The following is a 27,238-nucleotide window of genomic DNA, read 5'->3' on the forward strand; positions in this document are numbered from 1 at the left end:
GGAAGGCTGCCTTTAGTATTAAAAATGCAGAGAGGCTTCCTACAGAGGTTCAAATAGTGTAAGCGCAAGTACAAAACTGAAATCCTAGGCCAAGTATCCTTATATCTTATATTGGATGCCTCTGATTTGTCTGATTTAAATGCTTTAAAAGCCCCTTTCTTATTTTAAATTTCTTGGTTTACTTCCCCACTAAGCTGCATTGGTTTCAATCTGTTTTAGTTTATTACCCAATCGTACATACTGAGAAGTGTACCTTTCTAATATATGTTTGAAGATATTCAATTTTTTCTCTGTGTTTTTTTCACTGAAGAGTTTATGCCAGTCAATATGTTGTAAAGCTGCCCTTATCTGATTGAAAGTGGCCTTTTTAAAATTAAATGTTTTAGTATTCCCCTATATGCAATTTCTTTTTTGAGTTTATTTCAAAAGATTGTGATCACTATTACCCAATTGCTCCCTACTATGTTTGACAGTAGATCAACATTGTTTGTTAGAACAAGATCTAGACAAGAATCCTTTCTAGTTGTTGCTTGTACCAGTTGTGACATGAAGGTGTCATTTAACAGGTTCAAAAACCTGAATCCCCTTGCAGAACTACTAGTCCCTCTGTCCTAATTTATGTCCCAGATGTGCAGCTTTCCCAATTTGCTGTTCTTCCTCATCAGTATTAACATTAGGTGTTTTATAACATATCCCAACCAGTAGTTGATTTCCTTTTTTTGCACCAAGCTGATATCTACACATAAAGCTTCCACATTTGCCTTGTCACATTCTACTTGCTTAATATTAGACTTTAGCTCATTGTTAACAGTCATGCATTTCATCCCACCATGTTTATCATAAGTTGTATTAAGTATGTGTTTTTCTTCTTTTTGCAGGTCTTAATCTTATTTAAATTGATTCTTCTTGAGAAAAAAGTAAGGTGATATAATTTTTTTTATTTGTTTGCTTTACTTTTTACACACATCCAATATTTTACCATTTAATGAGCAGTGGTACTAAGAAAAAGCAAGTAGTACTGAAGTCTGTCTTGCCCCAATATGGCTTTTGGCATCATTCTACATTAATTGAGATTACTGCTTTGGCAAATGTAAGAGGTAGATTCCTAACACATTAGCTTTGGTTATTTTAAGACTTTTTTTGTAAGAGATTCTTTCTGTGTTCCTATGAGTATTTTTTAATCAAAAACATAGTATTTTTAAACAAACATTAATCCAGCACACTGGGGGCAAAAAGTTTTACTGGTGTTTGTAATTACTAATAACTAAACTAATGGAGTTAAGTGCCATGTTATCTTTATGTTGTCTGTAGGTCCTTTTTTACGTGTCACCTGTTAACCGATTGGTGGGGGCATTGATGACTGTCTTGTCTCTTTTTCCAGGTAAGGTGTTTTTACAAAAGTAGAGAGGTCTAGCCAATTTGCAATGCAAGATCCTTTCTTATCCTTGTTGGGTTTTGCAACTTATTTTCATAATCTATTAGTTGGTATGATATGCCACTGTGTCCCCAGATATGCCTTATACCTTCAGAAATGCCACTCTGCCCCCCCCCCCCGATATGCATTTTGCCCCCCCCCCCCCCGTGCTCCAGCCTTCATGTTGTCTAGTGGGGCAGCCTGTGAACGTCTGCGCGATGCGCGTATACAACCTTCACTGCTGCCCGCCACTTTTGCTGGAGCTTCTATGATTAGCACCAGAAGGTCATTTCACGCCGGCATTGAAGCCCCGGTGGAAGTCGAGGGCAGTAGCGGAGATTGTGGCACAGACGTCCTCTGGCTGCCAGAGAGGAGGATCCAGGTCTCCCGCAGACCTGTGTGCGATCCTCCTCTCTAGCAGCCGGTGAATGTCTGCGCAGTGCGCGCAGACAACCTCCGCTGCTGCTGGCACTTCCGCTGGGGCTTCTGTGATGGGCTTCCATCATAGAAGCCCCAGTGGAAGTGGCGGGCAGTAGCGGAGGTTGTCTGTGTGCATTGCACAGATGTTCACCTGCAGCTCTGAGGGGGATCTAAATCTTAGTGTTATAGTCAGACCTTTATTTGAGGTCAGATTATAAAACGGGTATTTTTCAGAGCATTTGCTCTGAAAAAACCCTCATCTTATATTCGATAAAATCGATTCAACAAATCTCTATAATGAAAATTGTTGACAACGATTTTCAATATCGATTATTAACGATGTTATCGATTAGTTGTTGCAGCCCTAAACTAATGTATGTGATGAATACATGTTCTGCACTTAAAATCTGCAAACGGGTCTAAATGCTTAGAGAAAATATTCCTAATTGTTTTTTGCAGGCATGATTGAGCATGGTTTAATGGACAGCTCACAGTACAGACCTCGAAAGAGCACGTCGGAAGATGTCGAATTCCCTGCAGCATCAGCTTCACATGACAATATCTCTCCACTTTTTTTGGAGGTGTCAAATGCAACTGAAGAGGAACATGAACCAAATAAGAACCTGCTGTTTAAAAACATCCAGCCTGAAGTGCCTATTTTTGAATCAGATACTAATGGCAATGTTGAACATGTGCGTCCTCCTTCCCATACCTCACCAGAATCTACAGAGAGTGAGTGGGAGACTTTAGATCCCAGCATACTGGAGGAGGGCATCTCAAAGGATGAAGGGGACCTATGGAGTAATGGGACAGGACAGAATGATGGTATTAATAAGGACACTGTTTCTTCAGGTGGCATACCCATTACAGTTCAGCCTCAATCTAACACAGGACAGGCAGTATTTACCCCAGGGCTTATATCTGGGCTAGAAGAAGACCAATATGGAATGCCTTTGGCCATCTTTACAAAGGTTAGTTATGTGTGAAGTTTTGCCAAACACCACAAGTAACTCATCACGTTTGCCTTTTTATCTTACTTAATTTGTTGAATAAACTAAGTAGATATGTTTGTACACAGACATAAAAAAGTGTTTAACCTCTCATCCCCTGTACCTTCCAGAGTTTTTGTATGTGAAACCCCTTACTGGACAACTACGGCTCGTCTCTTGACTTGCCACTTTACCTTGTGTGATCAGCTGGAGGATTATTATTGCTATGATCCCCAGTGTAAGGTTCTTAAACTCAAATGAGAGAGGCAGAGATAATGAGGATTGGTTCCTACTGGTCTGCCTAGGTCTTCAGGATTAGCTAGCAATGTCTGGACAAGATTGGTGGTCTTGTTGCTCAGTGTTAAACACAGTTTTTTTGTCATGAGTATACTTTTAAATCTCAATCAAAACATTAATGTATCACAGCCTAAATGTATTTCTTTTTTAAAAATTGCAAGATTTAAGGGGAAAAATATTTCCAAAGCACTTCAAAGGCATCGGAAGTGCTTTGGAAGAATGCCTTCAAAACAAAAAAGAAAACAGTACTCTTAATAGCAGACTTTCTACAGTAGCACCTCAAAATCGTGTTTTTATGCTGTTATATTACAAGAAAATGAAAACCTATATTGTGATAGGCAACATTAAAAAGCTAATCGGGAAGCACACTTAAAATGAGATGTGCAAATCACATTTAAAGTGGGCTAGTCAACAATATGTAGCAGTTTCACTTTATGTAGACATAAAAATTGATTTGTGTAATGTAGGGCTTGACAACCCCATGTGCATTGTCAACTAGAAGTCACTTCTTGTCATCGGTGGGAACTCCCACTGCTGTCGGCGGGTAGTCCTGGCTGCGTCCCGCAAGGGAAGCCTCCGGGTAACCAGAGCCCAGAAGTTCCCAGGTATGGTAATGTAGTGTCAGAGTCATATATATGTATATGTGTAGTGCTAGAGTCAGTGTGTTTGTCAATGTCTCGTGTTGTAGTCCCAGGTTTAGTGTGTATAGTGCTAGAGTAATGCATATATTTTATTTATATATGAATATTGTGTACGTTGTTGGACAGTGTGTGCATGTGTATAAGAATGTGATGTTATTGTGTATGAGCATATGGTGTTGTGTTACCGTATGGCATTAGCTTGAGTGTGTATGTCAGCATATAGTGTTAGTGTGTGTTACCATGCGTGTACTTTACCATATCGTCTTAGAGTGTGTGTGTTACTGTAAGTATATTTTTGTGTATGGTGTTGGCATGTACAGCTAGGTCCGGAAATATTTGGACACTGACAAAAGTTTTGTTATTTCGGCTGTTTATCAAAATAAGTTCAAGTTGCAGCTAGGTCCGGAAATAATGAATATGGGCTTAAAGTGCAGCCTCTCAGCTTTAATTTGAAGGTATTCACATCCTAATGGGAGGAAGGATTTAGGAACCAAAAGTTATTGGACAATTGACTCAAATGCTGTTTCATGGACAGATGTGGGCAATTCCTTTATTTCTTTATCAGTTAAGCAGGTAAAAGGTGTGGGATTGATTTGAAGTGTGGCATTTGCATTTGGAAGCTGTTGCTTTGAAGCCACAACATACGAACAAGGATCTCTTGATGCAAGTGAAACAGGTCATCCTTAGGCTGCAAAAAAAAGAAAAAAAAACAATCAGGGAGGTAGCAGGAACATTAGGAGTGGCCAAATCAATAATGAATTCTGAGAAAAAACCGCACTGGTGAGCCCTGCAATACAAAAGGCCTGGACATTCACGGAAGAGAACAGTGGTGAATGATTGTAGGATCCTTTCCATGGTAAAGAAAAACCCCTTCACAACATCCAGCCAAGTGAAGAACACTCTCAGCAGGTAGGCATATCATTATCAAAGTCTACCATAAAACGAAGATTTAATGAGAGCAAATACAGAGGCACCACAAGGTGCAAACCATCTATAAGTCTCAAGAAAAGAAAAGTCAGATTAGACTTTGCCAAACAACTAAAAGAAAGTTTGTCCTGTTCTCGAACAGCAATCTTTGGACAGATTAAACTAAAATCAACCTGCACCAGAATGATAGGAAGAAAAAAGTTTAAAGGAGGCTTGGAACAGCTGATGGTCTGAAGCATACCGGAACAGCTGATGGTCTGAAGCATACCACATCATCTGTAAAACATGGTGGAGGCAGTGTGGTTGCATGGGCATGCGTGGTTTCCAATGGCGCTGGGTCACTAGTACACATATGATGGTGATGATGAGACAGAAGACAGAAGCAGCCTGATGAATTCAGAAGTGTCTAGGGATATATTGTCTGCTCAGATTCACCCTAATTCAGCAAAGTTGGTTGGACAGTGCTTCACTTTACAGATGGACAATGACCCAAAACATACTTGGAAAGCAACCCATGAGTTTTCTAAGGCAAAAAAAAGTAGAATATTCTACAATGGCCGAGTCAGTCACCTAATCTCAACCTGATGAAGCTCCCATTTCACTTGCTGAAGACAAATCTTAAGGCAGAAAAACCCACAAACAACTGAAGACGGCTGTATTAAAGGCCTGGAAAAGCATCACAAAGGAGGAAACCCAGTGTTTAGTGATGTCCATGCGTTCCAGACTTCCAGCAGTCATTGAAAATTATTCAAAGTATTAAACATTTTATTTAAGATTGTGTTGATTTGTCCAATTACATCTGAGCCCCAGAAATAAGGGGGCTGTGTATGAAAATTATTGCAATTCCTAAAAGTTTCATATGATATTTTTGTTCAACCCCTTGAATGAAAGTCTGCACTTCAATTGGATCTCAGTTGTTTCATTTGAAATCCGTTGTGGTGGCCTACAGAGTCAATATTATTAAAATTGTGCCAGTGTCCAAATATTTCCAGACCTAACTGTATCTGTAGCCATATGGTGATGAATGTATGCTGTTAGCTTGTGTGTTAGTATATGGCATTAACATCAGTGTGTTAATTTGATGTCAGAATGGTGTTAGTGTGAGCGTGAGTGAGGGTTGAAGTTAGCGTTAGTGACACCTAGGAGATGGAGATGAGAGGCAGGAGACTGCTTGATGGGTGTGTGCTGCACGGGGTCAAGCAGCATCTCATGACATGTGCAGGAACCAAGCATATTTCAGGTATATTCATGTTGCTCTGTTTATGTTTAATAATACATTTATCAACTTTAATTAACCCCTTAATGACAATTGCCGGTTCTGGCACGGCACGGAAAAACAAGTCGATTATGACAAATGACGTGCCAGAACCGGCACGCATTTAAACGGGTGCAGAAAGCGATCTACGTTCGCTTTCTGCAGCCAAACGGCGTTGCTGTAATGCCTCGACCTCGAGGCATTCAGCAACGCCACGATCGGCACCAGGGGCCATGTCTGGCCCCTCCCCGGGGCGTCAACAACCGTCATACATTGTATGGCGGCGGACGCCCGTTTTAAAAGCGTTTAGGAGGCGATCAACGATCACCTCCTAAACTTAAATGGTGTCGCTGGAATGCCTCGATGTGGAAGATGTCTGCAAGATGGCGGCGGCCCGGGAAAAAAAAAACAATAAAGGTGAAGAAAAAGTTCGCTAGACGGTCTCCTGACCCTCTAGAGAACTCTGGCCCCACTTGCAGGTTGAATACAGGTACTGCATATTCAACCATGCAAGTCAATGAAGCCCAGCTTTCTAATCACAGTGTGATTAGTAAAAATAAATTAAAAAATAAAATTAATAATAATTAGAAAAAAATAGTAAAAAAAAATGTAAAATGTAAAAATAATTTCCCACTGATGTCACTATCAGGGGAACCTTCAAGTTGAAAAAAAATTTTACATTTTTTTTTTAAAAAAGGCAAAAAAAATAAAATATATATATAAAAAATATATTTTTGTGAGCAAGTCCTAAAATTAGCACATTAGCTTAAAACAATTCTCGCATGGAAAGAGTTAAAATAATGGCATATTAAATGCCCATGGGGTGTCTACTTTAAAAAAATGTATGATTTGATGGGGTAAATTGAATTGGCCGGGCTCAACAATGTCCCAAATTTCCAATTAGAAAAATGCACACGTACAAAATGTGGCCTTTTAGTTCCCCCAAAAAATGACAAACCCATGCATGTGGGGTATCACTGCGCTCAGGAGATGTTGCTGAACACATATTGGGGTGTCATGTGACAGCGGCATAAACCAGGAGCTGTAAATTCATACATAAAGTAGGTGTGTGGGGGAAAAATACACACAAAAAAATACTACTGCAAACTTTGAAAAAATTCTGGTGGTAAAATGTGTGCATGCAAAGAGTTAAAATACCAGCATTTAAAATACCCTGGGGTGTCTAGTTTTCAAAAATATATGGCTTTATTGGCCACACTGAAATGGCCCGGCTCAAAGATGTACCAAATAGGGCATGGGCAGTGGATCCCCAAATGCCAAAGTTCATCATTGAAAAATGCGCATGTCCCAAATGTGGCCCTTTTGCCCCCAAACAGCCAGGCAAAATCATTCATGTGAGGTATCGCTGTACTCAGGAGATGTTGCTGAACACATATTGGGGTGTTTTATGATAGTGACATATACCAGAACCTGTTTATTCATACCTAAAGTAAAATGTGTGTGAAAAAACAAATGCAAAAAAAATTACTACCATAAAGTTTGACAAAGGCTGATGGTAGAATTAGTGCTTGAAAAGGGTTAAAATACTAGCATTTGGAATACCCTGGGCTGTCTAGTTTTCAAAAATATATGACTTGATGGGGTAAATTGCATTGGCCGGCTTCAAAGATACCCGAAATGGCACATGAGGGGAAGAATTACCAGATTTGGAAAAAATGGCTTTGAAATAGCAAAACGCTACCTGTACTTTTTGCCCCATGATGTGTAGAAAAAAGAAAAAAAACATAAAAACATTGGGTATTTCTAAACTCAGGACAAATAGTAGAATCTATTTAGCAGGTTTTTTCATTACCTTTTATAGATGAGTAAAAGATTTTTCAATTAAAAGTTAGAAACAGTCATTTTTTTTCTAAATTGTTCACCATATTTTATACTTTTTTTAATAGTAAATAATATGATACAATCAAAACAATGTCATGTAAAGAAAGCCCTTCTTGTCCTGAAAAAAACAATATTTAATGTGTGTCGGTTCAGTAAACGGGAAAGAAGAAAATTACAGCTAAACACGAGCAGCGCAGAAATGTTAAAACGGCCATTGTCACGAAGGGTACAAAAAGTAAAATCAGCCTTTGTCACGAAGGGGTTAAACATTGAATTGATTTTTCTCCAGTTATTCAATATATTAATTAATTTAGCAATATACTTATTAATTTAATATATTAGTTTGATTATTCTTTATCAATTCTTTATGAAATGGATTATCATATACATTTTCCAAATTGTATGTATTGATCCATACTTTATATAAATATATTTTGTGAGATATCTAGAATAGGACCTTTTTCTTAATTATAATATGTGTATTATATTAAGGGGACTTATGATGGTGGAGCATCACCTTAAACAGAAGCGAGAGGGGCGATATGGTAGAAACTTCTAATATATGAAAATAGTAGCATGATGGGGGGGGGACTGACTCCTACATTTTGTGGCTGGGTCCTAGATCCAAAGTAGATTTGTCAGCCCCTGGTACATTTTACTAGAGCAATTGCTTGGAACTTTATATCTGCAAATATTTTCATGTTTGTTTATATCTATTTTTCTAACCCTTCCATGTTCAATCAATTGCTTTTATTTTAGAAATGTTGTTTTCACTTCTTATGTGAAGGTCGCATAACATGATTCTGGGGGGGGGGGATCACACCTATACTTTGATGCATTTCCCTGCAATTGAGATTGTTTTGTTAAATTCCAAATCATTATATTTGTCAGTGTGTGCACGTACGGCTTGTTTTATTAAACTTTCCCTATTAACTGTTTCAGGGGTACCTCTGTTTACCGTACATGGCACTGCAGCAGCATCACCTACTCTCTGATGTCAGCGTTCGAGGTTTTTTAGCTGGCGCCACGAACATTCTTTTCCGTCAGCAAAAGCACCTTAGTGATGCTATTGTTGAGGTGGGTCAATAACATCACTGATTAAATTCTGATATGATTAAATATTCTGATTGAATACTGCAACAAAAGTCCATTAAGACACCACTGAAAAACAAGAACTGACACAAGTGTAAGTTTGGATTGCTAAATACAATTGTGTGCTGTTGATCCAGGTAGAAGAAGCTCGAATTCAGATTCATGATCCAGAACTCAGGAAGATCCTGAACCCTACAACAGCTGACCTCCGATTTACAGACCACTTAGTTAAGCATGTCACTGAAAACAGAGACGATGTCTTCTTGGATGGCACCGGCTGGGAAGGAGGAGACGAATGGATCAGGGCACAATTTGCCCTCTACCTCCATTCATTGCTTTCTGCCATCTCACAGCCAGGTAAAACTAAACAAAGCAAATTGTATTATTTCATTTGCCACACATCAATATGTTATGGGGAAAACCCCCAGTGTACTTAATGGCCAAAGTATTGGGTCTACAAAATCTAGGTAATACACTAGTATTATAGGTCCTACAATGTTCCATATTAATCATTAGATGTTTTCTTAGCAAGGAGTCTCCATTTACTTGGTAAATACTGTCATTAAGATACTATATCAGGAACTCACACTTCATTAGCCCATGATGAAGTTTGGCCTTGTTACAAATGTGTTTAGTAGATATAGCACCATTGAATTATACAGCATTGTCCAGTGGTTAAAAAAACATGTAATGCATCCCATAACAAAAAGTGAGGGGGGCACTGCTTAAACAGGGTTACAGATTTATCATGACAGCCAATGTGTTGCCTCCAATAAGTTGATTGCTAAGTTTACTGTGAATTGGGTTTCAAAAAATCCAAATTTAGGGTCCCTGTATAGGTACTTAACCCCTTGATGACACTTGACGATCCGGGCACGTCATGCACTAACATCCAGTTAGTGACAATTGACGTGCCATGACCGTGATGGCTTTAAACGGGTGCAGAAAGTGATCTACGTTCGCTTTCTGCACCCAAATGGTGTTGCTGTAATGCCTCGGTATCGGCATCAGGGGCCATGTCTCGCCCTTCCATGGGGCGTCAACTTCTCCGCCATACACTGTATGGCAATGGACACCCGTTTTAAAAGAGTGATCGCCTTCTAAACTTCAATGGTGTTGCTGAAATGCCTCAATAGCGATGCATTCAGCGTCACCGAACACCCAGCCCAGGACGCGCTGGTTTATTTGGCACATTGAATTGGCCAGGCTCAAAGATGTACCAAATTTGGCATGAGCAGTGGACCAAATGTCAAAGTTCAACATTGAAAAATGTGCATGCCTCAAATGTGGCCCTTTTGCCCCCAAACAGCCAGGCAAACTGATTCATGGGTGGTGTCGCTGTACTCAGGAGATGTTATACATGCTGAATACATATTGGGGTGTTGTGTGACAGTGACATATACCAGGACTTGTTAATTCATACCTGAAGTAAAATGCATGTGGAAAAAAATCAAGAAAAATGACTGTGGTAGAATTAGTGCATGGAAAGAGTTAAAATACTAGCATTTAAAATACCCTGATTTGGAAAAAATAGTTTTAAAATAGCAAAACGCTACTTGTACTTATTGCCCCATAAAGTGCAGAAAAATGCAAAAAAAAATAAAAATTGGGCATTTCTAAACTTAGGACAAATAGTAGAATCTACTTAGCAGGTTTTTTCATTAGCTTTTTTAGATGAGTAAAAGATTTTTGAAGTAAAAGTCAGAAAAAGTCATTTTTTTCTCAATTTTTCACCATATTTTATACTTTTTTTTATACTTTTTATATAGTAAATGATATGATACAATCAAAATAATGACATCTAAAGAAAGCCCTTCTTGTCCTGAAAAAACAATATATAACTTGTGTGGGTTCAGTAAACGGGAAATGAGAAAATTACAGCTAAACACGAGCACTGCAGAACAGCAATTGTCACGAAGGGTACAAAAAATAAAATCAGCCATTGTCACAAAGGGGTTAATTAAAAGTATTTTGATAACACAATCAGCACTCTTTGTATCGATGCCTTTAAATAGACACTTCAGTACTCGTGTAACACGCCTTCAGCAGGACATTTTAATTATTGCCTAGCATCAGTGCTGTACAATTGATTTTGATAATTTTTACAGACAATGAAAAATTGCTGTCAGACTATGGATCAGCTTTTGTAGGTACATGGAAAATTACACACAACTACAGAGTGTGGAACAGCAACAAACACCCTGCTCTTGCAGAGGTGAATCCAAGGTATGCAAACAAATTTGTTACATATGTAAATGTCAAAAAAGGCAAAAACATTAAATGAAGAAGACATATTAAAGTCGCTTGTAAGTTCTATAATGTATATTCTTCAGCTTGCAAAAAAATGAAATTACTCTCCATTATGAGAAGCTCCAACGCCCTTTTTCTTGTGCCGGGACTTCTATGATGGAGTGCCAGCGTGACATGATCTTCCAGTGGTTCACTGTAGAAGCCCCAATGGAAGTACTGGCCAGCAGTGGAGTTTGTCTGTGCTGCAGGGGACCTGGATCCTCCTCTCTTGCAGCTGGTGAGATGTGCGCAGACAACCTCCGCTGCTACCCGGCACTTCCGCTGGGGTTACTATAAGGCATATCTGGAGGGCAGATGTACATAACTGAGGGGCAGGTTGGCAAATAAAAGGAAATAAAAACAAGAACTGCATTTCAATCATAGTTTTTATTAAATATGAAAAAAAATTACATTTGAATTAATATTTACTAGTAAAACTTTTTTCCTATAGAGTAGTCTTATATTCAGGCTTTTTTTCCAAATCAATATTAAAATTTTGGGGGGTTGTCTTATAATCAGGGTCGTCTTAAATACGGTAGTTAAATAAAATGTTAACATTCAAAAACAATTATGCGGGGGGGCGGGGCGAGCCACGACCCAAGATGGACGCGTAGAGCTTTTGCTCCTCCACTCAGCCCTAACAAATGCTGTAAATTGGCGCACATCCTCACCCTACATCGCCCCTTTGCAGCTGTCTGTGACGGGAGAATGTCCGGGAGGCCCCGCAAGTCCTCCAAGCAGAAGTCAGTACAGGATTTGTTTCCCAAAAAGCCCACGACTCCTGAACCTCCCGTGTCTCCTCAAGACGACGACCCGAGGCCTCTACCCGATATGGCGACGCAGGCCTGCACTAAGCAGGACATTGCCGACATCAAAGACCTTGTGCGCTCGGTAAAGAGGGATCTGATGGACCACATTCACGCTGAACTCGGCGACCTGAAGCGCGACATCCAGGACATCGGCGCTCGCACTGACACGCTGGAGCGGTCCCACGCCACCCTACAGCGCGACAAACGCAAGATGGCTGGCGACATCGACTCCCTGCAGCAAGAGGTTCTTGCACTCCAGGACGCTCAGGAGGATCTGGAGAATAGATCACGGCGCTCCAACTTTCGGCTGCGGGGGATACCTGAGACCTACCTGGATCTGAACGAGGTGCTCCGTTTGCTGCTCCGCCAACTCCTTTCGCAGTCTGCCCAGGAGGTGTTCCTGGTGGACAGGATCCATAGGGCCTTGCGCCCTCGACCAGGCCCTGCTGAAAAACCCAGGGATGTTATCGTGAGGCTGCACGACTACAACATCAAGGAAGAAGTTATGAAGGCGGCGAGATCGACTACGCTCACGCTCGACAATTTTGAGATCCAGGTGTATGCTGACCTCTCTCCCAGGACCCTGCAGCGCCGCAAGCTTCTCAAACCCCTCACGGATCATCTTCGGGCGCATTCCGTTGCGTATCGCTGGAGGTTCCCGTTCGCCTTACAAGTCCACGCTGGGGACAGGCAAGGATCTTTGCGGTCCCTTTCGGAGGCCGAGGACTTTCTCAAGGCCCTGGCTCTACCTCGGTTATGTTTGGGCCGGAAACGCAGCAGACGGAGCCCGGATGCCCCCGACCCGGGGGATTGGCAGGAGGTTCCAGCGGGTACCCCTCCGTGAGGACTCTCTTCATTTGACGCCACCGTGAGATGTCTCGTCTCAGACTTTTTATTTCTCCTGTTCTGATTTATTTTGCCTGTTTTTACCCTGCCTGTTGCCCGTTAGGCCGTGCCTCTGGTACCCGTACTGCGAGGTTTACGGTGGATGTGGTGTGATATTATTGTTGTTTTTTTTATTTATTTATTTTTTTTTCTGCGCCTTCTGTGCCCTTCCCATGGCTCATATACGCCACATACATGGCCGTCTCACGCTGCACACGCACCCTCTTATTAGTAGGCGGCCTACTGCAAGCTGGGGGTGTCATTACTTATTTATTTTTGTTTTCTTATTTGCCCCTTTCTGTCCCGCACACACGGCTCCCCTACTATGCCCACCGCTGCACACGGCGATGCTTGCCGCCTGGGTCTATGCCCATCCCGTGGCTTTTTTCACCCAGTCCACTGGGGGGCTCCTGTACACCACACACATAGCTTTTTTCCCCTTTTTTTTTATTTATTTATTTTTTTTTATTTTTTTTTTATTTTTTTTATTTCCCCCCACTTCCGTGCCCTGCCAGCCGGGGGCCGCCGGCTCGTTCCGGGCCGTCTCACACTGCACAAGTGCCCTCTTATCCGGCAGCCCATTGCAAGCTGGGGGTGTCGTTATTTATTTATTTATTTCTTTGTTTTCTTATTTGCCCTCTCCGTCCGTTCCCGCACACTCGGCTCCCCCACTCTGCCCACCGCTGCACACGGCGAGGCTTGCTGCCTGGGCCCCGTCTGCTCTCCCAAGCCTTCTATGCCCATCCCATGGCATTTTTCACCCAGTCCACTGGGGAAGCTCCTGTACACCACACACATAGGCTTTTTATTTTTTTTTTTCTCTTTTTCTTTTCTGCGTTCCACTTGGTGCCTGGGCAGCAGGCTGTTTACACTTTATTATTGTTTTATCTGTTGATAGTTTCTGTTTTAGCATATATGGGTGAATGTCCACCGCTGGGGCGGAGTATCCACCTTGATGGTAGTGCTATCTTCTACCCCCGTGCGACCATTACTGGTCGAGTTACAGCCTGATGACTCTTCCCCCGGGAAGTTCCTGGTGGGAGGTTTAGTCAGGGTTCAGAGCTGTAGTTTCCATGGACCTTGTGTCCATAATGTGATCATCTATCTCACTCGTGCCTTATTTTGTACGTTTCTATGCCTATGCTGTTACGCGTCTGTGTATCATTACATTATTTTGGCATATTTCCTTGGTGTTTTTCCCTTTGTCCTTCCGTCCGTCCCTCCCCTTTTTTTTTTTTTTTTTTTTTTTTTTTTTTTGTGTTCCCTTGGACACTCGTCGCCTTCGCTTTCCGGTCCCGACTGCTTTTTTCTGTGAGTGCCCATGTCGCCGGATCAACTTAAGATAATTACCCACAATGTACGGGGCCTCAACTCCCCTCAGAAGCGGCGACAAGCTATGCGATACTATCAGAAGCTGCATGCCGATGTTGTCCTGCTACAGGAGACGCATCTTCGTAAGGCCTCCTTGCCCACATACTGGAACAGATCCTTTGGTGTCCACTACCATGCTACACATCCTACTAAGCGTACAAACGGCGTTAGTACATTCCTGAGAACCTCGATGGGTTTCCACTGTGAGGACGTTTTGCGTGACAAGTGGGGTCGTTACCTCCTTTTGTCGGGACTTTTACATACTACACCTGCAGTCATTCTCAATGTTTACGCCCCGTCGACTCAGTCAGCCTCCTTTTTTCATCGGCTCTCGGATCTACTCCTCCCGTTTCGTAACCACATGATTATAGTAGGGGGCGATTTTAACACTTATTGGGATGCCTTCGTTGACCGGAAAGGTCCGACTTTGCGGCAGAGCTCTTCTCCGGCCTCCAAACAACTCAGAGACTTTGCTAAAACAGCGGCGATCGTGGATATTTGGCGGATTCATCACCCCAAGGCTCTGGACTTCACCTTCTTCTCTCACCCTCACAACTCCTACTCGAGGATAGATTACATTTTCCTGGGTCAGACCCTGGCCCCAGCGGCACATGCTTCGCGGATTCACCCTATCTCCTGGTCCGATCACGGCGCGGTGGAGTGTTCCTTCTGCCCTAGGGACTGGACGCCGGGCACGCGCACCTGGCGTCCCGGGGGTGCTGGCCGAGGTTGTCTCCGACATCACTGAGTTTCATCGCTTCAATGACATTCCGGGCACCGACCCGCAGCTCCTTTGGGTTACCCATAAGGCCTTTGTTCGTGGCTCGTTCCTCCGAATTGCGGCTAGAAAGAAGAAGTTGCGACGCCAAGCCATAGACTCCCTCACCGCTAAACTCTCCTCACTAGAACAGGTCCACAAGCGGACGCTAGACCCCAGTGTTCTCCGGGAAATTGTCCAACTGCGGGGCGAGCTAAATGTCCTTTTTAGCAATGACGTTCTACACTCCTTGAACCATACCAAGCAAAAATTCTTTGAGTCCGCTAATAAGCCCAATGCCATGTTGGCGCGCCGGTTACGTGCCCAAAGGAAGTCGCAGAATATCCATAGGATCATTGACTCTAGCAACACTCCCTGGGTGTCACCTAAAGACATTGCTCAACAATTTGCTCTATTTTACGGCACTCTGTATGACGGCAACAAGGCCCCCAGAAACCGCTCCGGGAGCGCTTCCATTCGCCGATTCCTTGACTCGCTGCCCGCCACGAAACTCTCTGACCAGCAAGTTTACTTTTTGAATCAAGAGATCTCGGAGGATGAGCTGCTCGCTGCCATCTCAAGTGTCAAGCCGGCCAAGGCGCCAGGGCCGGATGGACTCCCGGGCTCCTACTATAAGAAGTTTAAAGATCAACTTCTGCCGCAGCTGCTACGACTCTTCAATTCCTTCCTGGGGGGCTCTGTTCCCAAGCCTGAACTGTTGCAAGCTAAAATTATTGTTATCCACAAAGATGGAAAAGACCCCTCTAGCTGCGGTAGTTACAGGCCCATCTCGCTCATTAACGCGGATATCAAGCTCTACGCTAAGGTTCTGGCCACTCGCCTGGGCAAGGTCATCGCCTCCATCGTCCACCCTGACCAAGTCAGCTTTATTCCACACCGGGAAGCACCTGATAATATCCGGCGCACGGTCGACCTGATTGAACTGGCAACGCTCACCCACCAACCGGCCATGCTGTTGGCCCTCGACGCCGAAAAGGCGTTCGACAGAATAGACTGGGCTTACATGTGGGAGACCCTGAGCTGGTTCGGCTTCCGCGGTAATATTTTGCAAGGTATCCGTGCTCTCTATGCTGGTCCGACGGCCTCGGTTGCGCTGATGGGCTGTGAATCTCGAACTTTCGACATACTCAATGGCACGAGACAGGGGTGCTGTCACGTTTGCTAACACCAAAAGCACTCACCGCAGGAAATCTACAGAATAAGGAATCAACAGGAACTCAGGATGATCCCAACAGTGAGGAAGCTGCAGTGATAGCTGAAAATGGTGGATACTGAGCTGAAGCAGCGAGGTGCAGAAGTAGCAGATATGGGAGCAGCCCAGGATCAGATATACGATGCCGGACGTCAGACAAGCCAGGGGTCAGAAACACGATACGGATAGTCAGCCAAGCCAGGGGTCGGATACACGATGCGGATAGTCAGCCAAGCCAGGGTCAGGTACACGATGCAGGTAGTAAGACAAGCCAGGGGTCGGTAACGATGGTCACAGGCAGAGGTACAAAATCAGCAGGCAAGAGGGTAGTCAGGAAATCCAATAGTCAACCAAATAGCAACAAAGCAAACTCAAACTCAAAACGGAGAAAAGACCACAACAGGGTGCCTGTGGACAGATCTGCAGGGTTTTTAAATCTGGCGCCACAGAAAGCCACGCCCCCAACAGAGCGTCAGGGGCGTGCCCTTAGACGTCCCTCTGACTCACGGCTCCAGCCGTGAGAATTGGCTGCGCCCCCAGTGGAGACCGGCGAACCGGTAAGTAAACCTCTCTGGGGATTCCTTAGGCAGCGAGCAGTTTTCATTCTGATCGCTGCCGAATCCCCAGATCTGCCTTCCTGCTTCCTGCACCGGCGATCGGGTTGCAAATCGCCAGTGCAGGGAGATCGGGAACTCCGGACCCCACCGCACTTACGTGCCGACGTCCGCCCGCCGGAGACGGAGCCCGAGCTCTCCAGCTCGGGTCTTCGTGACCCGCGAGCGGATCGCCGTACACAAGGACCCGGGACCGCGACCGGTCCCGGGACCGCGACCGGTCCCGGGACCGCGACAGGTGCCCACTTTCTCCCCTCTTGTTCGCCCTCTGCTTGGAGCCTTTGGCGTTGGCTATCCGCCAGCACCCCGATATCACCGGTGTTGAGGTTCATGGTCAGCAATATAAACTGGGACTCTTCGCGGATGATATACTCCTGACCCTATCTCGTCCACTTGTCTCTCTGCCAAACCTGTACTCGGTCTTGACCGAGTTCTCTCAGATTTCGGGTTACAAGATCAACGCTGCAAAATGTGAGGCCTTAAACATCAATTTAGCTGCTGAGACGCAACGGACTATTGCCGCGACCTTCCCGTTCCAGTGGCAACCGTCGTCGCTTAAATATTTGGGCATTCACCTTACCAACAGCCCCCAGACGCTATACGCTGCGAACTACCCTCCGCTCCTGTCGCTGCTACGCCAGGACCTTCGGCAGTGGTCGCAGTACCGCATTTCCTGGCTGGGCCGGATCTATGCGGTCAAAATGAATGCACTGCCACGTCTATTGTATTTATTTCGCGCCCTGCCGATTGCTGTCAACACCAGCGACATTGACTCGTTCCAATCGTGCATCTTCCAGTACATTTGGAATGGCAGGCGGGCTAGGATCAACCGGCACACGATGTACCTACCTAAGGAGCGGGGCGGTTTGGCAGTTCCATGCCTTCACCTTTATTATCTGTCCGCCAGACTCTCGCAGCTGGAATCCTGGTCTTTTCCGGCTGGCACGCTGCCCTGGATTGACATCGAACGCGCCTGCCTACCTGACCGTCAGCTCCAGTTATGCCTATGGCTTGACCATGATCGGTTGCCGGGCTCTCCGCTTCTTTCTACTATGCAGACGTCCTACTCTCTCTGGAGGAAGGCTAGATTTAAATATCAGCTGCGGGGCCGTGTATCCCAACTGACCCCTCTGTTCTTTAACCCCCTCTTCCCGGAGGGTGTGGATACACGACGATTTCGGTGGTGGATTGAGGTGGGCCTGTGTAGGTTGGGGGCCTTGGTGAGACGGGGGCGCATGCTTTCGTTTGAGGAGCTGCTCGACCACAACCGCATCCCCCAATCCGAGAGGTTTCGATACCTACAACTCAGACATTTTGTGCTCACTCTCCTGCGTGACGCCGGGGTCTCCGAGCTGACCCCCTTTGAACAAAGATTTCTCACCCGCCGCAGACTACGGGGCTCTGTCTCCTTTCATTACTCCTGCCTCCTGACCAGGACATACGCTCATCCCCCGTCGTATCAGGCACGCTGGCATGAGGCCCTGCAACAAACCTTTGAGGACGATGATTGGTGTAGAGCGGCGACTAACACACATCGCATTACTGTTAACACCGTTATCCGAGAGCGGTCATATAAGGTTATTGCTCACTGGTATCTCTCACCTGCGGCTTTCCAAGCTCTGCCCTGCATCTGACGCCAACTGTTTTCGCCACTGTGGAGAGGTGGGCACCTATCTTCACGCCTGGTGGTCCTGTCCGCTTGTCCTGTCTATCTGGTCTAGGTTTTTCCGGGATATCTCGACGGCATTGGGCACTCCGGTGACTGCTTCCCCCCAGACGGCTCTGCTGAACATGGATGTGTCGACACGGCAGCTGTCTGTACCTGGGCGTAAACTGGTTCATCGGATCTGTGCCGCTATTAAACAAGCCGTGGCCAGGAGGTGGAAGGGAGTCCCTCCAACAGATGCTGAAATTCATTCCAATATTTGGCATATCATCTCTATGGAAAGGATTACGGCTAAACTTCATGATGAGATGCAGAGCTTCTCCGATATCTGGGACCCCTGGATTGCTGCCTTCTCCCAGGGGAGCTCTGTTTTGCCGCTGGTGTCTCTTTGACTCGCCGCTGGTGTGCGGTCTGTCCTGTTAGGAACTTTTTTATTTTTTTTTTTATTTTTTTTTTTCTCTTTTCTTCTTCCCTGCTCCCTCCCGGTCTTTTGCCCTCCTTCCCCTCCCCCTCCCTGTGGCTGCTATTTGCTGATTATACAGTGCCTATGCCATCGCATTCGCTGTCTTTCGGCGCTTTCGGCGCCGCTTGACAGCTCTGACGTTCTGCACGAGCGCTCACCGGATCACCAACAACCAAAAATCCGGAAAATACTGTCGACTATTGTTTATTCCGTTTTCTTTGTGTTTTAGTGCTGTATACATGTTTGCCGTGCCAGTCGTATTTGTATGTACCATCTCTTAATGCTGTATCAGGAGGGCTTTTACCCTTTTTGCTGTCTTTTGTATTCTCGTATGGACCATGATGGCTATTTCATGACTGGCTGTTTGTTTCTCTTTTACGCCATTTGCTGTATTGCTGTCGACTTCAATAAACATGTTTAAAAAAAAAAAAAAAAAAACAATTATGCAGTGTTCTCAACATCAGGGGAACCATCCAGTTCCAACAAGGTAATAAAATAAAATGTAAAAAAAAAGTTTATTTTATGAGCAAGTGCTAAAATTAGCTTGTTATCTTCCCAAAAATCCTGCCATGGAAACATTTAAAATACATGTTGTCACGAACGCACTCTACTCCAAGCGTGTGCGTGACTTGGTTCTGGTGGTAAAAGGGTTAAAATTCACTATCTGTCTGCCCTAGATACAAATAAAAATATCCACCCTTAATACCACCCGCAATTAACTATAATGAAATAACACTGCCAACACCAAGACAATTTAAAAATGGGGTGCCTTGGTCCCCCAAGCGAATTAGACTAAAAACCCACATATTATATTTTAACACAATAATTACGTGATTTCAAATTATTGATAAAATGGTCTAATCAGGTAACGTGAGTCTTTACCAGACAAAGGCAGAACTTAATAAAGGAATATTTATTATGAACAAAAAATCACAGTGCATACAAAACAGATGATAAACAGATTATTTATACCAACAGATAAAATAAAAAGGAGAAAATTACTCACTTGAGTGGTCAAGTAACAGTTTTTCTGTCTGTAGGGCTCCGGCAAGGAAAGATGGCAACTTACTCAAAATTAGATCTTGGCCCCTAGTAAGCACAATGACCAATTTTCTCTTATTAACTTTATACTCTTTCCCAGTTCCAAGCCGGCCCAGAGGTGGTATAAGCGGAGGGAAGGTGTACCGTAAGTGACCTCCCCCTTCTGTGGTGGAAACAAATGAGCCATTTCATTTTATCGTCCCTCCTGTGCTCGCCACAGCAATAATTCATGTATTTATGAATTTCTTGTAAATTGTGAAGTCCATAGATATGTCACACTTGCTACTTATGACTGAACATCATAGACTTCACAATTCCTTCCAAACCGTTTAAGTTGCGCCGCCATGTTTGTACTCTTTTTGTAGGGTGTGCTTTCCCCGTTCTAGGTATGCACACAAGGAGGTATGATAATGAATCTATGAGTTATTATTGATATGTGTTGGATATGACCTGGATATGAAATGGTTTTCCTGACTGCTAGTGGTCACTTAGCATATCAAATAATCCAGTATCTATGAGGGGATACAGGCATATGGTGAATGGCTCAGCTAGTAGACTTAAAGGCACCGCCTCCCTGTGACATTTCACACCTTGCAGAGGGCCTTGGTTGGAGTCCCAGCTTCAAAAGACCAATTTATCCTAAAAGACCTTTTGGCACCACATGCCTATACAGTCGAATTAACCCCTCACATACTGAAATTGGCCATACCATCTCTAGTCCATGTACGTACTACACCAGTTGGTGTGACACATGACATTACAAAAAGCATTTCAGATATCTTGTGGGGGCCTAATTTAAAGAAAATTATGGTTGATGGGGAAAATGGAATTGGTTCGGTTCAAAGATTTACCAAAAAGGGCATTGGCACACCTCCCAAATATAGCCTTTTAGGCCCCAAGCAATTTAAAGATGTCCAAAAAAGGACATGGGGGGGGCAGGATGATCAGATGGTAAATGTGGCCTTTTAGCCATCAAACAACCCGACAAACCTATGCATGGGTGTTATCGCTGTTTTCAGCGTATGTTGTTTGACAGTGACGTTTAACATCATACCTAAAGTACAATTTGTGTGAAAAATGACCACATACTTTGACAAAGGCTGCATGGAAAGGGTTAAAATACCAGCTTTTGAAATACCTTGGAATGTGTAGGTTTCAAAAATATATGGTTTGAGGGGTAAATTGAATTGGCCGGCTTAAAAGATGTCCCAGATAGGACGTGGGGGCATAATGACCAGATTTGGCAAAAAATGGTTTTGAAATATAAAACACTAAATGTACTTATTGTCCTATAGGTTATAGGTTGCACAAAAAGATGGGTATTTCTAAACCGAGGACAAATAGTAGAATCTATTTAGAAAGTATTTTCATTAGCTTTTTAAATGAGTAAAATATATTTGAAATAAAAGTGAGAAAACATGCTTTTTTCCATTTAAAACCATTTTATTATTTTTTTATAGTAAATTAGATGATATGAGCAAAAATGGTATCTGAAGAAAGCCCAACATATAACTTGTGTCTGTACACTAAATGAGAGGGAAGAAACCGCAAAAGTGTTAAAACAGCCTTGGTCATGAAGGGTACAAAAGAAAAAACAGGTCTTTACGTAGTAAATGATGAGCACTCTTTTCTATTAAATAGTTGTCAGGTGGGGGCATCCTAGAATGGATGATCGGTTCGTGCCCTCTTACACAGTCGACCACAGTTTTGTGCCACGTAATTCTTTACTATTCATTTGCAAATTTACACTTCCAAGTTTGGTAATTTAGTAATTTATTTTGCAGCCATCCATTCCAAGGTCATTACAGTGTATCAGATGTAAAGTTAAGACTTTCACAGTAAGTAAATTTCAGTTGTGCACAAGGAAAAATACTCGCCAGCTTCTCTCTAGAAAGATGTATGTATATTTAGAAATTAAAAGCTTTCATTTTGTACAATCACAGAACTCAAACAGGAAGTTTTATTAAATATAACTATTTTGCTACATTTTAGGCTCTTTACATTGCAGTTTCTGTTGTGTAGTTCTCTTGTTCAGAAGCGATGATCCTTAGAAGTAGTGTATTGTACTTATTGTGGGATATTTTTCTATGTAATTAAAATGTGCCTTGTTCTGAAGACCGCAGGAAAAGGGGAAAATTGAATCTACTGAATAAAATGTTGACTTGTATATTTCCCAGAGCACAAGCTATTAGATCTCATTGACCAATTCTTATCTATGTGCAGCTCTGTGCAGAACAGTGAACGTGGCAAAAAACTAGGCAACGCTGTAGCCACCACAAGCAGGAACATGGTTCAGACTGGAAAAGCTGTAGGTAAGAGAAACATCCCCACGTTAACACCATTTTATAACCAAGGCATAGTTCTAATTATCTAGGTCTTTTGTCATTCATTTTCTGAACAAAGCTAATGGAAAAATAAAAAAAAATAAGATACTTAAATGGGGACACATCCAACTATTAAACATAATGGTCTAATCAGATAAGACAGTTTCTCAACTTTGCAGGATGGGGTCTATTTGTAAGTTGACGTTTTATTAGTTTACTTACCAAGTATTTTCTACAAGAAGCACCAAGCTGTTTTTGGTCACGTATTCGGTTTTGGCCTTAATCCAGACAGTATGGTTGTTAAACTGTGAGTGTTCTTGTATGCAGTCTAATTTAACTCACTGTGGTTGGTGCATCATAAACCAAAGTGAAGTCAGTGAGCTGAAATTATTCAGTTAACCTTGGTTCATCTACAAATAACAATTTTGGTGAATAACCAGTGTGTTAACAAAATATTCTCACTGCTTATGTAGGTCAGTCTGTAGGAGGAGTTCTCATCAGTGCAAAATCAGCCATGTCTTCATGGCTTTCTACATTCTCCCAACCATCAACACAGGAGCCCGAACAAGATAAGCACTGAATGAAGGAATTGCCGCATGTGATCTTTGTCTTTCTTGATGTGACTAAATAGCTGTCCTGTTTGACCCTGCACTACCCTTTGTGGCTGAAGCACAAATTCTGTCAATGACGCCTCCAACAACCTGCTTTTTGTTAAGGGGCATATACACTATACAGGTTACTTAGACAGGCACATTTTTAATATTAAGACCACATGTAGTGTAGTTAAGTTATATGTGTACAGTTTACATTCTATGTTGTCTACTATTTGGATCCATTCAAACAGCTCAACAGGTGACCTGCTTTATCTTGCATTTTGTTTACTGCTGTAGGGATGAGAGATTTTATAAAGGAAATCCTTTATTAATTATTCAGCACTAACATTCCAGCCATCTAAACTAGAAAATTGATTTACAAAAACTAGAAGAACAGCAATGCTACTTTAAACTTGTTTTTACAACTCATGATCTGCACCGCAGAAAAAATTCTGTAAAGGATTAAAATGATCCATGATCATTATTCTAGCCTAACTATATGTATTTTCAACGCGAGGTCAACTCTACATGTGGTTAGCGTACCACAAAATACTTTAAAATGATAACTTAGTCATTGAAAACAAAAGATCATCTCAACCCCTAGCTCCAACTGCTATGGCCACCAGGTTCAGTGGTTAATTACTAATATATGAATTTTTTTTTGCGGTACATATAAAGATACACATGTATTACTGGCCTCTATAAATACACTGGATTTATATTTTTTCTACCCAGTTAAAAGTATAAATTATATATTTATAAATACTGAAAGTTACCCTGATTTGCTATAGAAATGGTAAGTATTTAACAAGTTTTTTCCTAGGAAATATTATTTGAAAGCTCCCCAGTTGTATGGACTTTGATGCTGAAGGGATATATACACACATATATATCTATATAGATATCCATATAGATATAGATATATATATAGATATCTATATAGATATATATTGTATTTTTTTCCCAGTCAGTGGGCTACCTGACTGATATTATTCATGCCCTTCAGGGCATTTTAGGAAACAGGATTGCATGTTTCCACCTGTCGTTACAGAGTAAATGCTGTGTAAATTATATATTTCAATCTGAAACAAATTTGAAACTAATACATGCATTTTCTGTTTGTAAAGCACCAAAGCAGCATTATTTTCGTTAGTAAAAAAAACAAAAAAAACATTTGTAGTGTTGTCTGCCTACATTGAAGGTACTTATAATCTTTATAAGAGATCTGAGGTGGAATTTGTCATTGCTAAATATATATGATAATTTTGTTCGCACCAGACAGTATAATCTTGATTGAGTTGTACAAATTGTTTTTAAATACTATATTTATATGTATGTATGAGTGTATGATTTGAACTATCTATACAATAATGCAAGTATTCTAGCCTGTTGGGAACAGTAATTTAAATGTTACCTGCATGTGATGGGGTTAAAGAACGGCTATTTGCTTTATGAATGTAATGGACCAAAGTGTGCCAATGAGGAATATTTGAAAGTACTTCAATGGGAACTGTTGCAATCACAGCTCTTTACCATAAGCCAATTAATTACAATGACCCAGAGCTTGTGCTTTTTGTTTGTAAGTGTAATTGTTTTCAACGTTAACCTCATAGAAGCTAAGATCAATGGCAGCCTGTATCTGTCCTAATATGCAGATTCTGAGAACAGTGAGTTTATGACTGTTTCCATATATACATATAAACTGGGTTTCTAATATGCATTGTTTATTTTAATCTGTAAGCATGATTGCATATTACATTCTGTATAGAAGTGTAAAATGAAGTCTTTCTGGGGGAAAAAGACAAATCCATTTTGGCCTTTGGGCAAACCAAATTCAAGATAGGTTATTGAAAATCTGCCAGTCTAAGTTAGTTTTTAGAAATGCTTTAAGACAGATTACCGTATTTGCTCGATTATAAGACGACCCCCCAAATCTGAATATTAATTTAGGAAAAAAAGAAAAAGCCTGAATATAAGACGACCCTATAGGAAATTTTTTTTACCAGTAAATGTTAATTCATCTAAACTATTTTTTTTTAAACAAAAGCTATGATTGAGAAAAATATTTTGGTTTTATTTCCTTCTGTTTTCCAACCTGCCCCCCAGTTATGCACATCTGCCCCAGAAATGCCTTATACCCCCTATATGCCACTGTGCCCCATGATATGCTTTTTAACCCTATATGCCACTGTGCCCCATGATATGCCTTTTGACCCCCTATGTGCCACTCTGCCTCCAGAAATGCCTTATACCCCTATATGCCACTCTGGCATTTAGAGGGTTAAAAGGCATATTATGGGGAAGAGTGGCATATAGGGAGGTTTAAGGCATTCAGGAGGCAGAGTGGCGTATAGAGGGTTAAAAGGGAATTTCTGGAGGCAGAGTGGCATTAAGGGGGTTAAAAGGCATTTCACAGAGCACTCTGCCTCCAGAAATGCCTTATGCCCCTCATTTAACCTTCCCCCGCCCCCCCAAACTTACCGGTGTTTCTGACTTCCCTGTCATGTAGCCAGGGCAGCGTGTAGATCCCACGCACTTACGCTGCAGCCGGAAGGAGGCGTGGCTAGCAGCGGGGGTTGTCTGGGTCCATCGCGCAGACCTTCCCCGACTGTCAGAGATCAGAGGCACCGGCACCGGTGCGGGGAACGCTGATCTCTGACAGCCGGGGAACCTCGTCTTATAATCAAGCAAATACGGTATTTGCTAAAATCTTGGGTAAGCAAAAGGTAGAGCTTGAGCTGATAATCACAGTAGGTGCAGATCAGTAATGGCTTCCTGCTACTTGTAAATTATTTTTCCAAATTACTGTTCCACATTCAACATAGCTGATTTGTTTTTAATGATTATCATGCATATAAAATCATAGGGGTATAAGAGCTTAAAAACCACACAATAAAGCTACTTTACACGTTACACACAATAGAAGACATTACAAGTATAAAGCAATGCATTCTATACGTGATCCATACTGCGCATATGCAAGTTTGCTTTAAATGATATTTGCTGAAAATTCGGAAGTGTATGTACAGAATTGAACATTTATAGATTTAAATGTTTTAAACCTTTTTTTAGCATGCAATAGCATTGTTTGGCTTTTGGTTTTTTTCTAGTGCAATATTTTTTTTAAAGGAATAGTCTAAACAAACTTGAAGTGAAAGAATCTAAACATTCTGTCTGGAACCCTAAATTGACACTCCAGCTGTCATATAAACCTTACAAAATACATATAGATGCATTTACCACCCATCCCTACCTCCCTGGCTTGCAGTAATTGGTCAGCTGAGCACATAGCCTACTTACTAAAACCCTTGAAACCGTTCAAATGTGTAGTATGGAATGTATCTTCTTTTGCAAAGCAAAGTACAGTTTTAGATGTAATATATTTTTATGGATTCCAACCCATTTCCATCACCTTGTAATATTACTGCATCTACATGATTTAATTTATTAATAAATATTCCCCTCTGCTATGTGTAACAGCTATGTGTAACTGAAGTATAACTTTTCCCATATAAAATGAAAGAAATTTGAACAATTTAGAGTCAACAAATTTAGTATTTGGTTCAGTATATATATTTGACAACATTCCTGAAAGTTTGCAGGACTATACTCAAATACAATATGCCTGAGCCAGGGAAGTCATCCGAGGGATCTTACTAGCTGACCTCTCCAAGGGTCCATCACGACCATAGACTTTGGCATATCTAATAGAAAGCCAATTTAGAGGTGAACTAAAAATAATTGTTAAACCAAAGGCTTTGTGATTTAGTCTCATAATAAATATTAGTCCAGGGGTGGCCTAGATTGGTATCTTTGCTACCTCTGCTTCAGTACAAGCAATTAAATGAAAATTGTCAATTTATTGAATCACTTCTATTATACAAGTCCTATTTGTACTCCGTTGTGCTTCTTTCTCTGGGTCTATAGCCTTTGTATAGTATTTTTCATAATCGTTGGATTTTTTTATGATCCAGTCCATTTATAGTATTTAATATGTGGTGATTCTGTGATCAAAATGCATTTCATGAACTCAGTGCTATTTCAGAGTTGCTGTTAACGTAACAGAACATTCAGAAATGTTTTAGAACTGCATCAGGAATTCTTTGTGCCTAGAACAGTTTACTGTACTAAATGTTCTTTGAATTGTATAATATTTGAGTCATGTTTTCCTAAGCATATAATGTGGTAATGTGTATTTGGCTTTTATCACGACACTTTCTATGGAAAATGGTTAGTTTAAACCCCCTAATTTTTGTCTTGCAGGAAGTTTCTTTTGTAATACACATACAATAGTGTCTGTAATATAAATTAAAAAGGAAATACCATTTCAGATTGT

General features: G+C 42.0%; 1 protein-coding gene across 1 annotated transcript in view; it reads left to right on the forward strand.

Moving 5' to 3' along the window:
• Nucleotides 1-22,889, forward strand: part of LOC149283573 (late secretory pathway protein AVL9 homolog) — a 42,115-nt gene extending 19,226 nt beyond the window's left edge. The window contains exons 8-16 of the mRNA XM_089497388.1: nucleotides 879-917; nucleotides 1,312-1,381; nucleotides 2,294-2,805; nucleotides 8,728-8,862; nucleotides 9,015-9,234; nucleotides 10,986-11,103; nucleotides 21,770-21,823; nucleotides 22,209-22,297; nucleotides 22,783-22,889. Of these exons, the coding sequence (XP_089353514.1) occupies nucleotides 879-917; nucleotides 1,312-1,381; nucleotides 2,294-2,805; nucleotides 8,728-8,862; nucleotides 9,015-9,234; nucleotides 10,986-11,103; nucleotides 21,770-21,823; nucleotides 22,209-22,297; nucleotides 22,783-22,889 (1,344 nt within the window). The remainder of the gene's footprint in view (nucleotides 1-878; nucleotides 918-1,311; nucleotides 1,382-2,293; nucleotides 2,806-8,727; nucleotides 8,863-9,014; nucleotides 9,235-10,985; nucleotides 11,104-21,769; nucleotides 21,824-22,208; nucleotides 22,298-22,782) is intronic.
• Nucleotides 22,890-27,238: the final 4,349 nt, after the last annotated feature.

The sequence above is a fragment of the Sceloporus occidentalis genome, unplaced genomic scaffold (assembly GCF_023333645.1).
Source record: "Sceloporus occidentalis isolate IW3139 unplaced genomic scaffold, rSceOcc1.0.p SCAF_102, whole genome shotgun sequence".
In the NCBI taxonomy this organism is placed as follows: domain Eukaryota; kingdom Metazoa; phylum Chordata; class Lepidosauria; order Squamata; family Phrynosomatidae; genus Sceloporus; species Sceloporus occidentalis.